The sequence below is a fragment of the Delphinus delphis genome, chromosome 19, assembly GCF_949987515.2.
Source record: "Delphinus delphis chromosome 19, mDelDel1.2, whole genome shotgun sequence".
Lineage (NCBI taxonomy): Eukaryota > Metazoa > Chordata > Mammalia > Artiodactyla > Delphinidae > Delphinus > Delphinus delphis.
In genome coordinates this window covers 1,450,719-1,474,605 of record NC_082701.1, presented here as the reverse complement: position 1 = coordinate 1,474,605, position 23,887 = coordinate 1,450,719, and the positions used below count along the sequence as shown (strand labels likewise).

The following is a 23,887-nucleotide window of genomic DNA, read 5'->3' as shown; positions in this document are numbered from 1 at the left end:
CAACCTTCAGGAAATTTTGCTTTTAAAATATTAGAAACGTACTGTCAAAACATTTTCTTGAAAATTTTTGAAACATACTTCATATTTTTCAACTACTGTTTTAAATAAATAATGAATCTGAACTAATGATAAATGTGCATAATCAAATAAACATATCAAAATGAAATTTTAAAATTTTACAAACAAAAGCTAACATAACATAAATTCTTGGCATTTGCGACAACATGGATGGACCTAGAGGGTATTACGCTAAGTGATATAAGTCAGACAGAGAAAGACAAATACCCTATGATCTCACTTATATGTGGAATCTGAAAAACAAAACAAATGAACAAACATGACAAAACAGAGTCATATATACAGAGAACAAACAGGCGGCTGCCAGAGGGGAGGGTATCCGGGGAGGAGAGAAATAGGTGCGGGAGATTAAGAGGTACAAACTCTCAGGTACAAATAAATGACTTAAGGGTATGAAAGGTATGATGCGGGGAATATAACCAACAGTTATGTAATATTTTTGTATGCTGACAGATGGTCACTAGACTTATCATGGTGATGACTTTGAAATGTATGTAAGTATCAAATCGCTATGCTGTGTACCAGGAACCCACATAGTGCTGTGGGTCAATTATACTTCAAAAACAAACAAACTCATAGAAAAAGAGATCCGATTTGTGGTGACCAGAGGTGGGGTGGGGGGAAGGAGGGCTGGAGGAAGGTGGGTGGTCATAAGGTGCAAACCGCCAGTCACAAGACGAACAGCTGTCAGGGACGTAGTGAGCAGCACGACACACAGAATGGACCCTGCTGTGCGCTAACTGCAGGTTGTTGGCAGACTGACCCCTAAGCACGCCCACAGGAGGAAAGCAGTGTTTCTGTCTCTTTAATGTGTCTCTGTGAGATGACGGATGTTCACTGCGCTTGCTGTGGTCATCGTTTCATGATGTGTGTGAAAGGCGCATCCTTATGCTGTGTGCCTTACGCTCACACAGCGTGGTGTGCCAATTATATCTCAATAAAACTGAAAGAAAAAACAATGAACGTTCTGAGCGGCAGACAGGGAGGGAGCTGTCCGGTTACTACGCAAAAGGACGCAATTCTGAACATTTCCATCCTCTGGCTTCTAAGTCACGCAATAAGCCTTCCTCATTTTAGCAGAAAGGACGCTGGGTGATCCACATCCACCTGAAGATCCTCAACAGAAGCACTGGGGGTCTACTGCAGAGGAATCGAACTCAAACAGCAACATGACAGAGCTGGGCAGATGCCGGAGACACAACTCACTGCTGCGTCTTTCCACAGCACCTCCCCGAGGGAACGCGTCAGGCCTCAGCTTCCGAGGTCCAGCCCTGAACACCACGTGACCGTGCGGCCACAGCCGACACCACCACCTCCACCCGCTCTGCCTCAAGCTTGGTTGACGCGGCGAGGAACAGACGCCTGGCGCCTGCCTCAGGAATCCACTAGCTAGAGAAGAATCGTTCAGATTCTCGCTCTCAGCCAGTCAGCTACGTGGGGGAACAAACCCCAGTTCTCTAGGGGCAGCAGCCAAGAGAAAGCGGAGAGTCCGCCTGCCGATGAAGGGGACACGGGTTCGTGTCCCGGTCTGGGAAGATCCCACATGCCATGGAGTGGCTGGCCTGCACGTCCAGAGCCTGTGCTCCACAACGGGAGAGGCCACAACAGTGAGAGACCCGCGTACCGCAAAAAAAAAACAAAAAAAAAACGCATGTTTTCTACACCTTGCTTTTCTCTCTGAACCATATCTCATGGAAATCACTCTAAAAACACCTGCTACAGTTTTTTTCATTCTTTTAAATAGCTACCACCTATTCCTCAATGAGGAGAAAACAAAATTTGTTCAACCATATCCTCCTTAATGCATATTCACTCTATTTTCAGTCTTTTTCCACTTCAAACAACACTGCAAAACATTCTCACATATGAGTCCAACACACTTGAACTTTGATTTCTACAGGGTGGATTCTCAAAAGACATGCCAACGATTCAAGGGTGGCTGTATCTTAATAGGTTTTGCCCTCTGTTATAGGCAAATTCACATTTCCACCAAGAGGAGATATCTCACTACTACTCTAAGTTGCACTTCCCTGAAAACTACTGTGTGTCAGCCCCTTTTCCCATGTTCTGGGGCCTTATGAATCTGGTCTTCTATGAAATGCCCTTTCACAATTTTAATCCACGCCTCTGTCTGTCAATCAGTAAAACCTGGTATGCTGTACACATTAAGACACAGTCTGTCTCAAATATTTTCCCCAAATCGATTATTTTTCTATTGATCTTTTGTTGTATTTTTTTACCTTACAAAGTCTTTATTTCACTTGAGTCAAATATTTCTATCATTTCTTTCATACGTTCTGGGTTTGGAAAGGTATTCGGGTTAGAAAGATCCTCTGATGTCAAGATTTTTGCTGTTTTGAAGCTTTTTCTGTCTGGGCCTCTAGAGGTTAAAGGTACATCCAGAATTTGTTTTTGTTTATTTTTGTTTTTAGAGGAGAGGACCCAATTTTATTTTCTTCCAAGTAAATGAAAAGTTGTACCAGGATCATTTACTAAATAAAAGTCTGTTCTCAGTGTATTGACAATGAACTTTGTTACTACTTTTTTATTTTTACGGGGATTTGATTTTTTTCTTGGAATGTTCTTTTTGGTTTTAACCATGTCGGGACTGCCTAATAAAAGCAGTTGAGAAGTATTCCCTCCTCCTCCACAATCTCAAAGAGCCTGTGTAATACTGGAAAATAGTTCTTCCTTAAATGTTTCCTTACAGAAATACGTAGTTGTAAAGTGGAGTATTTTAGTACCCTTTCTGAATAACTGTAGATATTCTTTTTAAGTAAACCAACACTCATAAGTGCTAGGTTTTTAAAGTTACTTGCACTGTAGAATATGACGCTTTTCACACTGTCACAGTAGTTCTATTGGTCTGTCTTGAACTTGGAATGGCTCTTTTGCCTATGCGTGATTTTGTAACATCATCCATTACTCATTTGGAAAACATCAGTTCAATGAGCTACAGAGATTTCCAAATATTGAAAATTTCATTACCTAATATAAAAACTTCACACTGTTTCATGTCACCACCGATCTCACTGGAAAGGTCTTAGTATTGGAAAGTTCTTGAGCTCACAGTGACTGATACAAGGTTGCCAAAATTCTAATTTGTATTAAAAGGTCAAATTTTATCACCAGCAGCAAATATGGTCAGTTGTTTTGCTTAAAGTGACAGGCTCAATTTGTTCATTTTTGAGAAAATGTCTGACACTATCCAAGTCCAAAGAACCATATTTTGTCCCTCGGTCATTCTTTCAAATAAAAATGATACTCCCCGAGAACAGCAGCTACTGCAGTTCACAAGTGACAAAAAGCACACAAGCGTTTTGCCTCTGGCGCGTGGATATGCACTTGGATGTGAACCGTAAGTTCTTTATACATGGCTCCATTTCGTCACTCAGATATCCAGAAGATGCATGTTTGAGGTACGAGATTTAATAAAATTAATGATTTTCTACTTGCTTCATCGAGGATATTCTTAAATAAGATTGGTAATTTTTTCGCTGTGAGCATGTGACAGTGAAGAATATGCCTACCGGTACAATTTGGTGCCACTGCCTTGATGTGGGTTAGGATACAGTTTTACCCAGCACTGTGTTTGCAACATCAATGCAAGTGTCAATACAGTAAAAAAATAAATAACATTTTAAAATTATTACAAAAATAATTTTGACCTCATAGACCTCATGAAAGAGTATTGGGGACCGCAGGGTTCTCAGCCCACACGCTGAGAACCACTGCCCTAGAGAAACTCTTGTACATGTGTGTCAGGAAACATGTACAAGATTGTTCACAGGGTTATTGTTTGCAAAAGTCAAAAATTAGAATAGATTCATCGACAAAATGGCAAGAGACTGCGGAAGATTCATTGAATAGAAAGTAATGCAAATGAGGCCAACCACAGCTAAATGGCGTAACAAGGATGAACGTCACCCACACACTATTGAGCAAAAAAATATGTGAAGTTTAGGTTTATTTAAATGAAGGTCAAAATCCACTAAAACAGAAATATTTTCATTTTTAAGAATGCAGGCATTGGTGGTAAAGTCAAGCTTAAAAACAAAGGAGGGAAATTACCAGAGAAGTCAGGATAGCAGTTACTGCTGGGGGAGATGGATGAGGTAAGATGGGGAAGAGTCAGACAGCAGGCTGCTGACGTCTTGGCAATGATCTCATCCTTGCCTGCATGCACTTTCCAATGGTTCTCTTTTGTATAATTATTTATTATAGTTTGTAAGACTCCGTGTATCTGAATGCTATATTCATAAGAAATGTTTTAAAATATAAATTCTCTCATTATGTCAATGACTGTAGATTACATCATCTTGGATTTATTTAAATTCTACATTTAACTAGCAGATTTGCAAAAGGAAAAAATGCCTAATTGGCATTCTGTGTAAGAAAGAAGCAATATCCCTTTTTAGGCAATGGGTGGGAACATTCAATATGGGTGGAGGTGAAGTTCAAAGGAAATACTCTATTTTATTTCACAAAAAGAGCAGTTTCTACTGTCTGTTCTCTGAAAACTGACGGTTGCTCTGAAAATTGATCTCCCCTTGTGTTGTCTCTTCTTTCATTTTCAGTGACAACAGTTTTCCAAATGTCTTAATCTATGTCAGAAATCTTTTTTAAGAATACTAAAAAAAAAGAACCCCACTGCTTGATGGTGCTCAAGGTCACACAATTCTGTGATGTGGATATCACAGGAAATGTGTTAGCAATTACAAAGGCAAACAAGTCCAAGTATGTTTGTGAATGACAGACTAAGGTTAAAATAAAGGATCACGGTCACCGAACCTTCCCACAATGCCAAATAAATTGAAAAAAACTTCTAATCTTAAAATATTTTATAGGTGTGTTTTTACCAATCAAAAGAAAACTACTACGGTTCTTCAACTCTAATAAAATAATATTGCAAATATTACTCATTTAACATCTAAGGTATTTTCCACACAGTTATAAACTAAAAATGGAAGTTGTGTTTTATAAAGTTTGATTTCCAAAGGCTAATTAAATATTTTAGGACTCTCTAAAGCATCAAAAGAATTGCATCATTTATTAAACACAGACAAACTCTGTAGTCTGTATATAATTTCATGTCACTCAATTCTCTCCACACTTACTGCATTCTTAAACTTAAGCATTTCAACTTCCTAAATTTTGATTTTATAACATTAAGAATTGATTAACCTAGATTATCATCACTACTCATAGTAAAACCCTGTGAAATGGATCTGAGATTTAAATACAAAAATAAGATTTTAAAAGAGACAAAAACACGAAATTTTTTCATAATCTTGGAATAAGAAAGTCTATTCTACAAAAACCAGAAGCCATAGAGAAAAGACTGATAGATCCAACTACTGAAAAGAAAACTTCTATACATTAAAAAAATAGAAATAAATCAAAAGACATACAGAGAAAAATACTTGTAAGATATATGACAAAGACCTGAATTCCTTAACATATAAATTGTTCTTAGGAATCACAATGAAGACAAACAATTTTAACAAAAATATGGAAAGGTATAAGAAAGACAGCTCACAAAAGTGAAATTAAAAAGACAATAAACAGGGCTTCCCCAGTGGTGCAGTGGTTGAGAGACCGCCTGCCAATGCAGGGGACGCGGGTTCGTGCCCCAGTCCCCCAGTCTGGGAAGATCCCACATGCCATGGAGCGGCTGGGCCCGTGAGCCATGGCCGCTGAGCCTGTGCGTCCGGAGCCTGTGCTCCGCAACGCGAGAGGCCACAACAGTGAGAGGTCCGCAAAAAAAAGACAATAAACAGACAAAAAATATGTTCATTCTCACTTACATAAAAGCAATGGAAATATCAAAGCATCAAATATCATCTCACAGATAATCAAAAATGTTTATAATTCAGTGTTGATGAAATGGGAAAATAGACATTCTCATACAGTATTGGTGCAAGTACAAATAGACCTAACCTTTTTTAATAGTTTATTAAGATATACATAATTCACATACTATAACATTCACCCACTTAAAATATACAATTCAATGTCTTTTAATACATCAGAGAATTATGCAACATCACCACAGTCTAACTTAGGACATTTTCATCACTCCAAAAAGGAACTCTCACACCCACTGGCGGTCACTCCCTACTCTCACCCAAGCCTGCAGCCTGAGGCAGACATAACCTCATTTTAAGGGCAATCTGTCAATGTCAATCAAAACTTTAAACCTGCAACCCTGTTACTGGGCAATTCAATTTCACAGAATTTATTGTATAAGAAGAAATATGCAATACATAAAAATATACACAGGGATATTCTTGAAACACTATCTGTTGTAGCAAAATACTCTACAAACCTCTATCCCTCAACAGGAATCTATATTAATAAAATGTGGTCCATCAGTAAAATAAAATACAATGCAACTATGTAAAAAGATGATGCCATGCTACTGATATAAAAAATCATCAGAATATACGTTAGCATTTAGAAAGCAAAATGAAACAGTATATAGAGTATGTGCTAGGATCTTATTGGTATTTTAAAAATGAGATATTCCTGGAAACTTTTAAAGAGAATACATGTTAAATTTTCTGCAGTGATTACCTTGAAAAGATCAGGTGCTGAGGAAATGAAGATTACTATTTCATTTAATATTTAATTTTAAAATAAACGTAACTCACCTGAAACAATGCTATTTCTTATTTTTAAAATGCCACCCAGCAACAACAAAAGCATTTGTAGATGAGAACATGTACAAGACACATCAGGGTTGTCTGATGTGAACATGCAAGAGCCTGCTGAATTTCAAAACAGAAAAGCATTTATCCTCATGCCCATAAGTATATGTCTAACAAAAGTGACTTAATCAAGTAGACATAAGATCATCCTTCTAAAGGATAACTACACACATCACAATGTAACTATGCATTTAAGTTTAGGGAAAAATCCAAGTTAGAAAACTATCTCTTGAAAACAGACAAAAATATTAAAGCGGTATGGGTGGTATTTTCTTTTTTGTTAATTCTTTTTTTTGCAAATGGACCTTTTTGTTTATCCATCTATTCATGCACCATTCTAGAAAGAATTTGATAGTTACACAAATATCGATATACACAAATATAATAAGATTAAAGTACATAGACAAAAAATCGAAAAGAATATGAAATAGAAAGAGACCACTAAGGACAAAGATTTAGGACAGCACGCAAAAGTACACGTCATAAAATATTACAGTTGCTGAAAATATGCTGTGGAAGCTCTGATCTTTCTAGTGACCAGAACAGGGGAAACACCATGATCTCTAACAGTTATATTAGGTTTAGCATAGAGATACACATGCAATTCAGGAAAATCAATGTTTTTCCTAAAGTCTGCATATCTTTCTTTTAATGATTAGTATTCTCTATTTTCAAAAATGAAAATATTAAAAAACTATCTCCTGAAACTGAAAAAAACTTTAAAGAAATACATGTTCTGTATTAAAAATATAATTAGTCATCTTATATTTACAAAGGCAATCTAAACTGCTACCTTCCTCTACCTTCAAATGGCTCCTAATTATCTTTGCCTTTTTATATTCATTCTCATTTTTGCATATAATACATCCTTTACTTGTACCTTATAATCACATACAATGTTCATGACACTTCCAAGCATTAATTTTTATTTTAGAGGTTAAATTGTTTATGACACTAAACTTACAAAAATCCATTATTTCAATTGACCATGTAAGACACAATTCATTACCCCACAGAAATATTTAGAATGCTTATAAAGACAGACATCTAAGGACATTCTTCCCAGAATTATTTATATTAGTGAAAACTCAACCTCAATACCCAACAATAGGGATAATTTAAATTAACTGGGGATAACTGTATAATATGAACTATAATACAGCCATTGAAAATAAATGCTTAGGAACAATATTTAGTAGCATAAAATACTTGAGTGATACAAAACAATGTATATGATATCATCTCAATTTTCTAAAGAAAAATAACATGTTTACAGGATACATAAAGAAAAGACTAAAAGACAACCCAATGACATTTTACCAGTGTTTTTATTTCACAGATGATTTTATTTCTTTCTTTACATACGTCTATATTTTCCAAGTTTTCTTTAATAAAAATCCACAAATTATTTTATAATCACAAATACTACTTTAAAAGAAAGATGAAACTAAGACAATTCTCACACTGGGGCAACTCAGCATATAGTTTTAAATATTTTAGGATGGAGAAAAAAATATGATCAAAAACTTTCATCAAAAATAGTCAGACTTGAGGACACAGGGAGTGGGAAGGGTAAGCTGGGATGAAGTGAGAGAGTGCCATGGACATATATACACTACCAACTGTAAACAGATAGCTAGTGGGAAGCAACCGCATAGCACAGGAAGATCAGCTCGGTGCTTTGTGACCACCTAGAGGGGTGGGATAGGGAGGGTGGAAGGGAGACGCAAGAGGGAGAAGATATGGGGATATATGTATACGTATAGCTGATTCACTTTGTTATAAAGCAGAAACGAACTCACCATTATAAAGCAATTATACTCTAATAAAGGAGTTTAAAAAAAAAGTCAGAAATGACTATGTCGCTACACAAAGAGTTATTTTAGCCAAAATATACACTGGATATATTTTAAGATATGGTGTAAGTTGATGTTTACATGCAAACTTCTCAATGATGCCACAAATATTTTTACAGTATGCCAAAAAGAAAAACAAAAACATGAGGGTGCGGAAAAAATAAAGCCACTCACATTTAAAATTATGAATCTCAAATGCAATACACAATAGCTTTAAATGTTTTCTCTTTCAACACGTATGTGGGGAGCCTTGGTATGTTTACCCCTGACCCAAGATGTCATCATAAAGAATTAGGACATTATTTCACGAAACACCAAAAAAAAAATTCAAAAAGACACCAGGTCCTTTCAATTATTTATTCTATGGTAAGCAGTCTCAACAGTAAAAGGAAAAGGAAAAATAGTTGGTAATGGCTTAGAATGACGTGTAAAAACAATTAATGACAATTTTTTTAAAAGGAAAGAATTTCAGGGCTTCCCTGGTGGCGCAGTGGTTGAGAGTCCGCCTGTCGATGCAGGGGACACGGGTTCGTGCCCCGGTCCGGGAAGATCCCACATGCCGTGGAGCGGCTGGGCCCATGAGCCATGGCCGCTGGGCCTGAGCGTCCAGAGACTGTGCTCCGCAACGGGAGAGGCCACAGCAGTGAGAGGCCCGCGTACCACAAAAAAAAAAAAAAAAAAAAAAAAAAGGAAACAATTTCGAAACAAGAGTTCCAAAGAAGGTGCATCTGAATGTAAGTATTACCCTCAAAAACACTTTTTAGAGTGTAATTTCTTTTTATTTCAACAGGTTCTTCAAACACTAGCAGTGCACTAAGACACAAAACCCTGCATGCCTTAAATAGGAGCTATAAAACGACGGAATATTACTGAGATCAGCAGCAGTCACTCCACCAGATCGAAATTTAAAAGAGGGGCGTGGAATGAATTGGGAGATTGGGATTGACACATATACTCTACTACATATAAACTAGATAACTGACGAGAACCTACCCTATAGCACAGGGAACTCTACTCAGTGCTCTGTGGTGACCTGAATGGGAAGGAAATCTAAACAAGAAGGGATATATGTATACATATAGCTGATTCACTTTGCTGTACAGCAGAAACTAACACAACACTGTAAGGCAACTATACTCCAATACCAATTAATTAAAATACATGAATACTTTTTTAAAAAAAGAAATTTAAAAGAAAAAAGAGCGCTTCCTCCTCTGTTATCGACAAAAATAAACTTATACGCTCATGATATTGTTTGGAATATCTAAGAAAAATATCATTGTCTTCTGTGATATTTTATAAATAGGATGGTAAGAAAACTCTATCATGTTGAAAATACCCAAATTGAAATTAAATTTCAGAAATTCTTAGAAGCCTCCCATTAAAATGAAAGATAAAATTATTGAAATAAATTAATTAGAACCATTAATCTAAGTCCAACAGTATTTTTCACAATTTGCCCATTTAAATAGTGCATTACCATTTACAAGTTACATACATATTCACTGTTCTCATTTGACTTCGTAACAACCCTGTTTAAACAAAAATTAAACTAATATTCTTGACTTCCCTGGGTCATATAACTAGAAAATGGTTAAGGCAGATTAAGAACATAATTCTTCAGGGGCTTCCCTGGTGGCACAGTGGTTGGGAGTCCGCCTGCCGATGCAGGGGACACGGGTTCGTTCCCCGGTCCGGGAGGATCCCACGTGCCGCGGAGCGGCTGGGCCCGTGAGCCATGGCCGCTGAGCCTGCACATCCGGAGCCTCGGGAGAGGCCACAACAGTGAGAAGCCCGCGTACCGCAAAAAAAAAAAAAAAAGAACATAATTTTTCAGGTTCCTAATCTAATTCTCTTTCATCGTACCACATAGATGACCAGTGTTTCATTGGTGTCATAAGCAAAAAAATAATAATAATGATGATTTTTAAATTTTCCAGAATAAAAGTTTTTAAAAGAAAATAATAAAGCAAATTAATGACTACTATTATACATGTGGAGTACACAGGTACCCAAAGACTACAAAATCTTCCTACTAATCCTGTAAAGCAGACACCTCCCAAGTAAGATGAAGAAACTGAGACTCAGGGAGGTAAGTATCTGCCCATTTTCACATAGCTGGTAAGGAGGATTTATATCCACATATTCTTGACTCCACAGCCTTTACTCTTAACCAATAAACACCACTGCCTCTTTAATAATTCTATTTTCAAATGATCAAAGAAAGATAGTACATTGTGTCCTATAGCAGCTCTGGCATAGCTGAATTTAGCAGATCAATTTAAAATAGTAGAAACAGTAAAAATAGTGAAATTAGAAAGATACATTATGAGGAAGCTGAGATAAAGAGAGAATGAAGGGATTCACTGAGGTCAAAGATACTGCTTCTAAAACCTGCCATCCCCCCCAGGCCCTGATAATCAGGAACTGATAGTCAGGAGAGAGCCCCTCAGCACAATCTGTCCAGCAGGCCTGGGGCCAGGACACACAAAACGGAAGACGGGCAACACAAAGTTGAAGACAACCCTGCCTTACCTGCATCAGTATTTTATATCCGTACCAATGACAACCTCTTCCTACCGTGCAACCTTATTCTAACCAGAAAATTCACACTACACAAAATACAAAAATTGTTTAATAAACTAGATACATCAGAAATATCTCGATCCTACCTCCTTCCCATGCATTCGAGACAGTAACTGATCCTCCTGGAGACTGCTGGATTTTCTCAGGCTGAATTTGGGAGTCATCTGCTGAATGAGAAAGAGTCATTCAATACTTTTTCAGTCCTGGTTTATCAAAAAGTAAACTCTAAATTGGCTGAAGTTCATGCCAAAATAATACCAATATTGGAGAAAAATAGTGATTTATTCACTTCCAAGCGATAGGATTAATAGGACTATTATGCTTCATAACGTGGACTTGCATTATTTTCTCTAAATATCTTGAGGATTATTTTCTTTTAAAATATCTAACCGTAGGAAAAGTTCAATGCATTTCTCACCTACCAAAGTAACTGGGATAGGCTTCTGTCTCAGGTACCGAGGATTTTCTATCTGAAAATTTTTAAATAAAATAAAGACATTAATATTTGAGTTTTAATTAAACTATAATGAAAATGTTTCCCATATGTCTTAATATTTAGTATGTTTCTTAGAATGGGTATTGCATAATATATTTTTAGTGCCCCATGAACAAATAAAATATAAAGCATTAACTCCTTCGTGCCATAAATGCACCTGCATGACCCTCTCACAGCCTAACCACCCAGCCTCATCCCCACTTCTCCTCACCTCACATTTCATCCCCCAGGACGCTGAATGACCTACATCACCAGAATATGGTAGGTCTTCCTGTGCCTCTCTACCTCTGTCTACCCTTCTAACCCCTATAAGTACCCTCCTATCATCCTTCGAGTCCCAATTTAATCGCTACACTCCCAGGAAGATTTGATGTATGAATCCTTAACTTTACCTTCATAATAAGAACCGGAATACAAAATTCCTTTGGGATTCCTCCTATATCTACCTTTCTATCCCCCAATATACCCTATGTTCCAAGGGCACCGAACAACTTGCTTTACCTTGAAAGCACTACACTCTCTCCCGTATCTGAGCCTTTGCAACCTGTGAAATCATTCTCATGTGGTTAACTTATTCCAGACTCTCAGTTCAGGAATGTCTCCACCAGGAAATTTAGTTAACTTCCTACTACTGCAGCAGTACCCTGGAGGTTCATCTTCTTTTTGTGAGCTAACATCTATCTTCTGCAAAAATTGTGGACTCTGAAAACAGACTATGCCTGTCTTGTAACACACCTATCCCAACATCCACCACAGGACACAGTAGGTAGTGGGTGTCTCACAAATATTCAGTAAGAAGGAATAAAGGAAGGGAGGGAGGAAGGAAGGAAGAGAAGAAACAAGGAAAGAAGAAAGAAAAGAAGGAAGGAAAGGGCAAACTGCACCTGATCCCACCCTCTTATCATCTCCTGAAGTACGCTGTGTGTCTCTCATGGCTCTTCTGTTATATTTACGTGTTTAATCAGTATGTCTCCATATCTGTCTTTAAGCTCAGTGAGTGCAAGGATGATGACTTCTCAATTGTGTATTCCTGGAACCTAGCATAATACTTAGCATGTAGCAGGCTTTCAATGAAATATTTATTGAATTAATGTACTATATGATCAATTAGAAACACTGATTGTTATCTCAACTATTTGATCCACAAATGAAGTGATAATTAAAAATCATTATCATGGAATTCCAATCTCTTAACATCATAAACTCACAATTTGCTACATGGATAACCTCAAAATGTACAAGAATATGAATGTAACACTAATTATGACTTCAACCTAGGATAGTGGTTCTTACCCTGAAGTAAACCATTAGCATCAACTGACAAACTTTTTCAAACATATATTACTGGGTTCCACTCCTCCAAAATCCCACTGTGTTTTCAAAAAGCTTCTCAAATGGTGTATTATAATTAATAATCATGGAAGATGAACACTCCATACCCAATTTGACAATAAAGTTCGGGGTAAAGAATCAATTAATCAAAGAATATAGCAGCAATGAAATTAAAAATAGAACTTAATCAAAAAATATTTTAATAGGGCTTCTCTGGTGGCGCAGTGGTCGAGAGTCCACCTGCCGATGCAGGCGACATGGGTTCGTGCCCCGGTCCGGGAAGATCCAACGTGCCGCGGAGCGGCTACGCCCGTGAGCCATGGCCACTGAGCCTGCGCGTCCGGAGCCTGTGCTCCGCGACAGGAGAGGCCACAACAGTGAGAGGCTCACGTACCATTAAAAAAAAAAAAAAAAAAAAAAAAAAAATTTAATATAGGATGGATAAACAACAGGGTACTACTGTATAGCACAGGGAACTATATTCAGTATCCTTTAATAAACCACAATGGAAAAGAATATGAAAAAGAATATATATATGTATAACTGAGTCACTTTGCTGTATAGCAGAAATTAACACAACATTGTAAATCAACTATACTTCAATAAAATTCAAAAAAAAAATTTTAAGCCTCTATAGTGACAGATAGGATCTGAAGAATAACTATATTTCTGCACCTAGATTAGAAGAAATTTACAAAATAATTTCTTTCACCTACAGGCTGGTTCCCATAAAGTAATGGCAACTGCCTGAATTTAAATTTCTCTCCCCATCCTCCAAAAATCCATACAGACGAACAAAGAGAGCATTTATTTTTATTAATACCCATCACCCATGCCTACATCACAACAAGGAGAAAGAGATTACAAAAAATTCAAATAACATACAAGTGGCCAAAGAAAGATCACAAATCAGCAGAATTAGATCCTAAGCCAAACCTGAGTGATAACATGGAAAAAAAGCAAGTCCTGAGGGTCCTACTAGTGGTGGGACATAAATGTCATCCAATATTGACCTGTAGAAGGAAAGTGGCTTAAGTGGGTCAGACAAAAAGCCTGAGAGATGAGAGTGCTGGAGACAGAGGAGTCAAAGAGGGTCACGGGGTGTGGGCCAGAGAAGGCGGTCTTAGGAAGCGAGCACTTCTGCAGTAGAGGGAGGGCCCTGGAAGGAAGGCTGTCCGTGAGGAAAAAAGAAAAAGGGGCTACGGAAAGGGGCCCTACGGAAACAAGAAGAAATCAAGGAATCTGAAGACAGGCCAAAATGACAGCCACAGAAGGCACCATCTACTAAAGGTATTGCAGTTCAGTGGAGCAGGAGAAGGGAGCCTCCCTGAACTAAGAAATAAATAAAGTACGCTACCCAAGCCACCACTCTCATACGCTCGCTGGCTATTGCTTGTTCAGAAAAACCTAACAGAAATAATCATGAACAGAAAAAAGAATCCGATGTCCATAAAAGCTTACTATAAAAAAATAGAACATCAAAATCAAAACCTGTCAGCAGAAGGAATCACTTTTTTAAAAATCCATGAAACAGAAGAAAACTGTCATACAGCCCCCCTTTTGCCCTCCCCTGTCTGCAGTGCTCTGATTCATCAGGCTTTTTGGACAGTCCACTTAAGGTAGGCCACTCTCCTGCAGGTCAATATTTGATGATATTTACATTCCACGACCACTAGAACAATATATATTCAAGTACAACTTTTAAATAATTTCAGGAAGTTCATAAAGAACACAACAGATAAAGACAAAAAATAGAAAGATGTTAAGTAGAGGCTGACCAAATAAGAGCTTGGCAAAGCTGCCGGATGCCAATATGTAAAAGTCAGCTGCATTTCTATAAATTAGCAAAAATCATCTAGGAAAAAAGACGATTTTACAAAGACATAATTTATAATCATAAAACAATATATAACTCCTAAAAGTAAATCTAAGAAAACATTCATAAACCCTTTATGGAGAAAATAATTTAGCTTTTTCTGAAAGACATTAAGACTGAAATAAAAAGAGTGTGAAACCATGTTTTTGGATAGCCTCAATATCATAAAAATGTCAATTCCCCTTAACTAGATCTAGTGACTAAATTTATCCAAACCAAAATCTCAATAGGAGTTTTGGAAAATTTAATAAGCTCATTATAAAATGTATATAAATAAATAAAGGGACAAGGATAGCCAAGACGTGCCTGAAGGAAAAAAAACAAGGTGGGTTGTCTTACAAGACATAATAAAACTATAGTAATGAAAATAACTCAAAGGAACTAACTGGAAAGTACCAGAAACTCAAATATATATAAGAATATGATTCATGAAAGATATAGCACTGCAAATTATTGAGAAAATAAGGATGTGTTCAATAAGAGGAAGAAAATAAGAGCAGATCCCTTCCTCACACCCTGTATAATAAATTCCCAAAGGATTAAATACTTATAATTAAAAGCAGAACTATAAAAACTTTCAGAAGACAACTGAGAAGAATGACTTCATGGCCTTGGAGTAGAGAAAATTTCTTTAAACAACACATTAAAAAAGCATAAACAAAAAAGAAATAATAAATTTGACCACTTTAAGTAAGAACTTCTCTCTCAAAAAAATATTATAAATAAATTGAAAAGGCAAGCCGTAAACTGGATGGAGATATTTGCACAAATAATTAGTCTACACAATGTGTAAAGAAGTTCTTTAAAATAAAAGAAAGAACAACAGCCCATTTGAAAAAAAAATGGGAAAAACTTGAGACACATTTCACTGATGAGGAAATCTGAATAACATAAACATGAAAATATGCTCAATCTGTTGAGAAATATGAAAAATGTAAAGTAATACCACAAAGAGATGGTGTCTTACAGCCACTAGATTGGCATACATTAAAAATTTGACAATAAAAGTGTTCCAGATGTGGAGCACTACTGTTGGGTGTATGAATTAGTGCATTTACTTTGGGAAACATTTATTAAGTAAAGATAATAGTAAAATCTACTTAAATATCATACCAGAGAAAGATGCATAGTCTTTAGTAAGTAACACTGTACTATACATATACACAACTTTTTGAAAAACAGAGGCAGCAAATTTCCAGCAGGCAGCAAAGTACACTCAATAAATATTTATTGTCTGAAGGTATATATATGAAAAGTAAGTAACCATTCTCTATTTTTGGAATGGAGAAAACCAGCATAGAAAGTAAGTCCTTCAAAGACACATGCATATAAAACCCTAATTCATAAAGCAGAATTAAATATAAGGGGGAAAATAAAGGAAGAGGGAAACAGAGAATTCCCAAAGATGCTCAAGCTCTAATTAAGCTTAAAATTTAAAACCAAAAGCCAAGAAAACCATCTGTGGCTTATTTTTACCCGGCTCTACATTTGTAAGCAGGGCACAAAATATTGGTTTAGCTAATTACAATGTAGCATCTCAAGTATGCAGAAATAACTATTTCATCCTCTTCACCTTTAAAAGCCATTAAATACAGAAATTAAGGAGTCATCCTGTTATCATAAATTTCCTCTCTCAAGTTGACCAAAAAAAAAATCTATTGTAATATTTAAAAGCAAGAATGAACACTGTAAACAAGCATAAGTCTCCTGTTGTTGTTGTTCATTTACAATACATTGTGTTTGTCTCATGCCCACTTCTAAAATGTAATGAGAACTATTCATAGCAGAGCATGTTCTTTAGTCTATTTGAGGGAAATAAGCAGTCTGTTTTCTGATTTTATAACAGCAGCCAGACGTGCTTTGAAGTTAAATGTTCCCACTTTGTAACCCACAAGTATCATGGACTTGCAGCAATCTGTAGTCTTAACATTCACTTTCTTCATGCTATTTTAGAAGACTTCTTGTTCTCTCATAACACCTCAAGAAAGAATACCACAATAAGAAATGTCCAAAATGGAAGATAAAAAGAACTTATGTGAAATATTAAAGTCTAACAAAATATTATACAGAAAGCAAAAGCCAAAAATAATTTAGTTCCAATAGCATGAATAAATCACGTGACAAAACATTTCTTGTTTGAAAAATAGTCACAATAATAAAATAAATAATAATTTAAACTAGACATAAATACAGATATCTGAATGCTCTCTACTGAAAACTGGCTTTTAACATTTTATTTTGTTAAGTTTTTTAGCCTAATTTTTCGGTTACAAAGAGTTCTGTCAGTTTGTTTCTTGAAGAGATTATTCAGGACTTGGTCAAACTGACCTCCTTATAGACTAACTAATGTTGATCAAATAGAGATGCTCCAAGGTTCCAGAAATATAGAAAGACACTTTATCTGATATTTTAGCTGTCTTGGAGGAAAGGACATTCTCAGGCAATATATTACTAGCAGCACAACTAGAATAAGCGTTTTTAAGTCACAGCATCTGTCAGAAGAACTGCCAAAACTCTTTCTATAGCATAAAATAAATTCAGTTATCAATGTCAAATCAATTATGCTCCAAAATAATGTTTTTAAGTCAATATTTTAGAACTTGAAAAATGTTTTCCACAGAAAAAAATACTACAAATGAAGGTTCATTTGTTGGTTTACTCACGTTTCAACAAACATTTAATGAGCACAAATGAAATACAGATATAGACATCAATCATTGCCACAAGGAAAAGCAAATAAGCCAAAGGAACAGAATGGTAACACACATGTACTGTCACCTGATTTATGAGACGAGTAACACTGCAGCGCAGCAGGAAAAGAATAGTCTTTGCAATAAATGCAAGTGTCACCTGGATACTTATAAGGGACGAAAACAAATCTTAACTTCCTATCTTACAACATATACTACAATCGGCCCCAGATGGCATGTAAATCTAAATAGAAAGAGTGAAACAATAGAGTTGTTAGAAGAAAACATAGAACGTCGTCAGGAACTCAAGATAGTCAAAGACCTTAAACAGGACAGAAAAAGCATTTTTTCATGAGATGAAAATGTGAAGATGAACAGCATTAAAATTTAAAATTTCTGTTCATCAAAGACACCAGTAAGAGAATGAAGGAAAGCAACGAAGTGGAAGGAAATATTTACAATACTATATTCCAAAAGTAGTCATCCAGAACAGATACAAAGCTCTTACATATTCAGAAGAAAAAGGCAGACAACCCAACAGGAAAACTGGAAAAGTCGTCAGTAAGCACTTAACTCTGAGAGGCTACCGGAACTGTCAGCCAACATACTGAACGGCATCTAACTCTATCAGTCCTCAGGAAAATACATATGAAAAGCACACTTCCCAAAGTCACTAACCACTGTCAAGAACGGCTAAGTTTTATAATTAAAAGAAAAACTAACTGACACCACCAAGTATGGAAGGGAAAGTAGAGGGGCAGGAACCGGCCCACGCCGCACCCCGATGACGGTGCAGACCGGCACAGTCACTTTACAAAACCGTTCGGCAGCATCTACCGTATCCATTAGCTTTGCGCTCCTTGGCTTCCAACTAGCGCACTTTATTTAGCCCAGGACTCCGAGGCTCGGCAGCGTGGGCGCTCCTCTCACCTGGACTCGCCCACGCGTCCACTCAGCCGGGGGGACAGCTATGCCCGGTGACTGAGCACAGTTCTGGACAGGCCCCGGCAGGGCGACCACAGGGAAGACAGCCAGGGGTCCCTCACTCCTTACAGGGGGTGCTCGGGGGCGTCTCCAGCTGCCAAGGGCTTGCCGGTGCCCCCCAGCCCTGGACAGGAAGTTCTCCCCCATGGGCTCTGCCCTCAGTGGGGCCGCCGGACTAGGGTAGGGGTGCTGTCCACCCCCGGGAGCTCCCCGCGGGATCGGGGGGCCTCACTCCCGCTGACCTCCCCCACTCCATCCTCCGCCGGGTCCCATTTCCTCCACTGCCTGTCCTGGGAGATCTCCTGCACAAATTCTGAAGAGACCTGACTTAAGGGCGTCACCTAAAGCGTCCCCATTGTTTGTTCGCTCCTGATGGGAGCGAGGCTCTCAGTCAGCACCTAGGTCCCAGGTGGGAACTGGTGGGGGGCTGGTGACCCGATGGAAGGCCTGGGAGAGCCCTCCCCTTCCGGGTCCCACAGCCGTGCTCATGAAAAAAGAAAAAAATTTTACATAAAGACAGTCATGCATGAAATATACGTTAACAAAGCAAGAAAGCTTCCCAAAAGCTAAAGGTTAAAAAGGTTAAAGAGTAATTTAAAAAATAATACAGGAGGAATTGTATTATTTAATTGCTAGCTTTACCAAGTAAATTCCTACTTGAATTATGCATTCCTAGGGAAAGTATTAACACACTCCTAGGAAAAGAAAGAATATAATTGGGGGAGAAATATATTTTTTCAACAATAACTAGAAAATTAAAAATCTAGAACATCTAATGAATCAGAAAGTAGGTGCTGACAGGCAAGCCAGCAACATAAAACATGTGCCCTTAGTACAGAGCACAAAATTCACTAGCTATAAACCGATCAGAGGAAGAAAGAAACAGAAGTGCATTGCACATTCCCATACAAAACTAAAATCAAAGCAAAATCGAAGCTTTTGAATACACTGGGTATTTAAATTATTCTACTGTGATCAAGAGATACAGTTCAACCTGATTAATGCAGATGCGTTATAAATATATAAAAACGCAAGACTTTCATATTTTACACTGTTAGTGCATTCTTTGAACAATAAAAATGTGAAACAAAACCCCAGGCAGTCCTAGTTTTAGGGCATTACCTCAAAATATTTTAGATGTTTTATCTTAATTTTTTATATGAATGAAAATTTTAATCCTCTGAACAGTTAAATAATTGTGAAAAGTACTCTATGTACTATGTGCTAAGAAAGGTACAGCAGACGTTTCAAATGGCTAAGGGCAAAGGCAATTTTCAAAGGACAGCCCAGAATTTTATTTTTCACTTTGATACTGCTTTCTGGCAAACAGAATGGGTCCTTCTGAGGGATTTCCTGTGCTCCTCTCCCACACCAGTAACTCAGCACTCCCCTCCAGTGGCAGCTCCCCTACCCCTTCAAATGTGAAAACGGTCTTCTTATTGCCCTCTCACTATCAATTCTTTCTTCTCTTTCATTAGCATACTCCCCAAATGCCATGGAGATTCACACTGCTTTAAATCCTTCCGGGTCCCCTCCCCTCTAACTGTGGCCACTGCGCTGCCAGCCCCCTCACTCTGAAGTCTCTGAAGACTAGATCTGTCCCAGACCCTGGATACAGCCACCACCTACAGCAGTGCGGCTGCAAAACAAGACGCCAGCCCTGGAGACTCACTCATGGAGCTGAAAACCTTGAACTCCCCAATTAATCTTACCACCTCTCTTAACCCTACCAGTCTAGAATAACACGTTGAAATCCCTGAAATGCTTCCCCCATCAGACAATCAATTAACTGACAGAGACACAACCTTCCCATTTTCCTGCAACCAAACCTTCAGGCACCCTCCTATTCAGCCCACCAATCAGCCACTAAGCATTCTTTATTCTCTTTGAAATGTGTCTCTTTCCTATCCTTTCCGTCTTCACAGACATTACACCACCGTGGAGTCCACCGCAGACACCTAAATGAGGGTTGGCTCCCTTTCTCCGTGTCTATGCACACCCACTGTGACCTTCTTAATACCACCTAGTCACATGTCCTAAAGCACTGCCTTCATTAAAGATTGGTATTTATATGGGATTTCCCTGGTGGTGCAGGGGTTAAGAATCCACCTGCCAATGCAGGGGACACGGGTTTGGGCCCTGGTCTGGGAAGATCCCACATGCTGCGGAGCAAGTAAGCCTGTGTGCCACAACAACTGAGCCTGTGCTCTAGAGCCCGCGAGCCACAACTACTGAGCCCACCTGCCACAACTACTGAAGCCCGTGAACCACAACTACTGAGCCCATGTGCCACAACTACTGAAGCCCGTGCGCCTAGAGCCTGTGCTCCCAACAAGAGAAGCCACTGCAATGAGAAGCCTGCGCACCGCAATGAAGAGTAGACCCGCTCGCCCCAACTACAGAAAGCCCGCGCGCAGCAACAAAGACCCAACACAGCCAAAAATAAATAAATAAATTTATTTTTAAAAAAGAACATTGTTAGTAGGAAGGGTTTTAGGTTTTTTTAAAAAACTAACAACACCTGATGTCAGTGAAGAAGTAAGAAATAGACAGTCCTATATACTTCTGGTTGGAGAACAAATTGGTATACACCTTCTGGAGGGCAATGTACCAAGACCTAACATAACCTAAGAAAGCAACCAAGTAGGTATAAAAGGACTCTTTTATGGAATTTTATTGCAGTATTACTTATATTAGCAATAAACTGGGAGCAACCTACATGCCCAAAAATGTCAGAATGTTTAAATAGGTTATGAACTATCTACTCAAAAGAAAAATTAGTGCTACCATTAATATTCATGCTAATAAAACTATTATTAACTTATACCAAACTTAAAACAGCACATAATAAAATAGTAATTATAATATGACCCCAATTTTGTTTAAATCTTAATTTTATAAATACACACAGAAAAAAATGAGGGAAAGATATATTTAACAAAATGTTAATACAAATTTTATTCATCTGACTTTATGTGTTTTTCAAATTTTTCAAGTTACAAATTATTTTAATAATAAAGTGGGATTAAAAAAATTGATCAAATACCTTTTCACTTCCTGAAAGCATTTAAACAGCATATATGTAAAGTGGAATGTGGAGGGGAAAAAAAATTAATCTCACTACTGCCTAAAATTTAAAAGCTAAACTTCTCAGTTTAGTATTCAAAGCTCCAATGCAGCCCAACGTGATGGCACTGCTCTCTAACCATAACTGAGTCCCGGTCACGGCCACACCTTTCTTCACGCCTCTTTCTGCCTCTAGTTCCTGCCCCCTCCTCCCTACCCACCCAGAAACGTTCACAGCTGGCCTCTGAACATGAAAACCGCCGTCCACGATGGCGGCTCATCCTGAGGCCGCCTGGAGAATGTTTCTAACCCAGCTGACCTTGCTTCTCCAAGTCCTCCTCCTCTCTCCTCCGCCTCAGGATTCTACTTTCTAGATAACTCACTTTGGTTATATAGTTTGACCATACACTATCTTAAAGTTTATTTAACTGTTTCATGTGTATATCTCTTATTTCACCAACAAGAAAGTCAGCTTGTAGAGGGCAGGGACCATTCACGCTTCTTTGGAATGTTATTTCTCTTTCCTGTTCCCCAAGTCCTTCCCAGTGCTCACACAGTACTAAATGTCTAACAGCCAGTAATAGTCATTGTTTAGAATTAAATTAGTGAAGATGTTTTCCAAATACAACATGATTCTGCCACATCAACATACATACATGAAACAAATACTTTTTTACCCCAAGATTCCAACTATTAAGGCGAGCTTCGATGTCACTGTCATCCAAAGAAAGAGCAGATTTCCTCGAATGAATTTCCTAAAGTACAAAAGAGAAAAAGAAAAGCAAGATGAAAAAAAAGACAGGATGGAGGGAAGAAACAAAAGTGGAAAGGAAGGAGGGAAAGAAGGGAGTGAGAGAAGGAAGGAAAGAAGGGCAGAGGGGAGGGAGGGAGGGAGGGAGGGAGAAAACAGGACAAAATATATGTCATTCAGAGTAATAAGAGTTTTGTGTGCCTTTTTTAGTAATGCTATACTACCCTCAGAGGAAAGGATTATGTTACAACGGAGTTAGTTCTCAATTCTAAGTAATGACTGTTTATTACAGCTGCTTAAGGCTATGAGAGGCCTTCACAATATATTCACACAGCAACTAGATTTCAGAAAAAAAAAATCAAAAGAATATTTTAAAAAATAATCCAGACCCTTCTCTTTAAGTTCTTTCACAAGAAGTTTTAATTGTGGTATACCACAGTAACTTTAAAGGGGGGTAAGGAAACACTTGAAAAAATGATTATTTACTCTCATTAAAATTAGTTAACAGGGCTTCCCTGGTGGCGCAGTGGTTGAGGGTCTGCCTGCTGATGCAGGGGACGCGGGTTCATACCCTGGTCCGGGAAGATTCCACATGCCGCAGAGCGGCTGGGCCCGTGAGCCATGGCCGCTGAGCCTGCGCGTCCGGAGCCTGTGCTCCGCAACGGGAGAGGCCACAACAGTGAGAGGCCCGCATACCGCAAAAAAGAAAAAAAAAAAAAAAATTAGTTAACAGGGAAGTTTGTATTGCTGTCCAAGAAGCTTTTTGTTCTTAAATTAATTCTCATTCATACACTGTACATAAAGAGAAATAAGCTTTGGATTCACATCATGAAAACATAATTATTTATTATGAAAAAGTAATTCTTTACTTCTTAAAAAAATTAAGGGACTTCCCTGGTGGTGCAGTGGTTAAGAATCTGCCTGCCAATGCAGGTGACACGGGTTCGAGCCCTGGTCCAGGAAGATCCCACATGTCGCGGAGCAACTAAGCCCGTACGCCACAACTACTGAGCCTGCGCTCTAGAGCCTGCGAGCCACAACTACTGAGCCTGCGCACCTAGAGCCCGTGCTCTGCAACAAGAGAAGCCACCACAATGAGAAGCCTGCGCACCGCAACGAAGAGTAGCCCCCGCTCACCGCAACTAGAGTAAGCCCGGGCGCAGCAACAAAGACCCAACACACAAAAATAAATAAGTAAAAATAAATAAATTTATAAAAAAATAAAATAAAATTCCATGCTCTTTTCCCTCCCATATAATTTATATTATAAACTTATCAAACCAGATTAAAATTATAATTAACTGAGGACAGCCAAAGATCTGTACCCAGGAATGGACAATGACCTGAAAGCCCTACAAACTTAAAAAGTAAGTCTGTGGAAAATAATAATGTACATCCTACAGTACAGCCAAAATATTTTATTTAAATTTAAATTCTTGGTATAGCATTTTCATGCTTTTAG

The 23,887-nt window shown here is 38.0% G+C and overlaps 1 protein-coding gene across 10 annotated transcripts in view; it reads right to left on the bottom strand.

The window, feature by feature from the left end:
• The window catches only part of CEP112 (centrosomal protein 112), a 418,686-nt gene that overhangs the window by 353,003 nt on the left and 41,796 nt on the right, over positions 1-23,887 (bottom strand). For 5 of the 10 annotated variants that reach the window (XM_059998183.1, XM_059998182.1, XM_059998189.1 and 2 more), the window contains exons 6-8: positions 22,331-22,429; positions 11,653-11,700; positions 11,317-11,397 (exon numbers count right to left, since the gene is read on the bottom strand). In XM_059998183.1, the coding sequence (XP_059854166.1) occupies positions 11,317-11,397; positions 11,653-11,700; positions 22,331-22,429 (228 nt within the window). Of the gene's footprint in view, positions 1-11,316; positions 11,398-11,648; positions 11,701-22,330; positions 22,430-23,887 lie in introns of those variants that run through there. The other 5 variants (XM_059998186.1, XM_059998187.1, XM_059998188.1 and 2 more) reach the window with 5 other exon arrangements.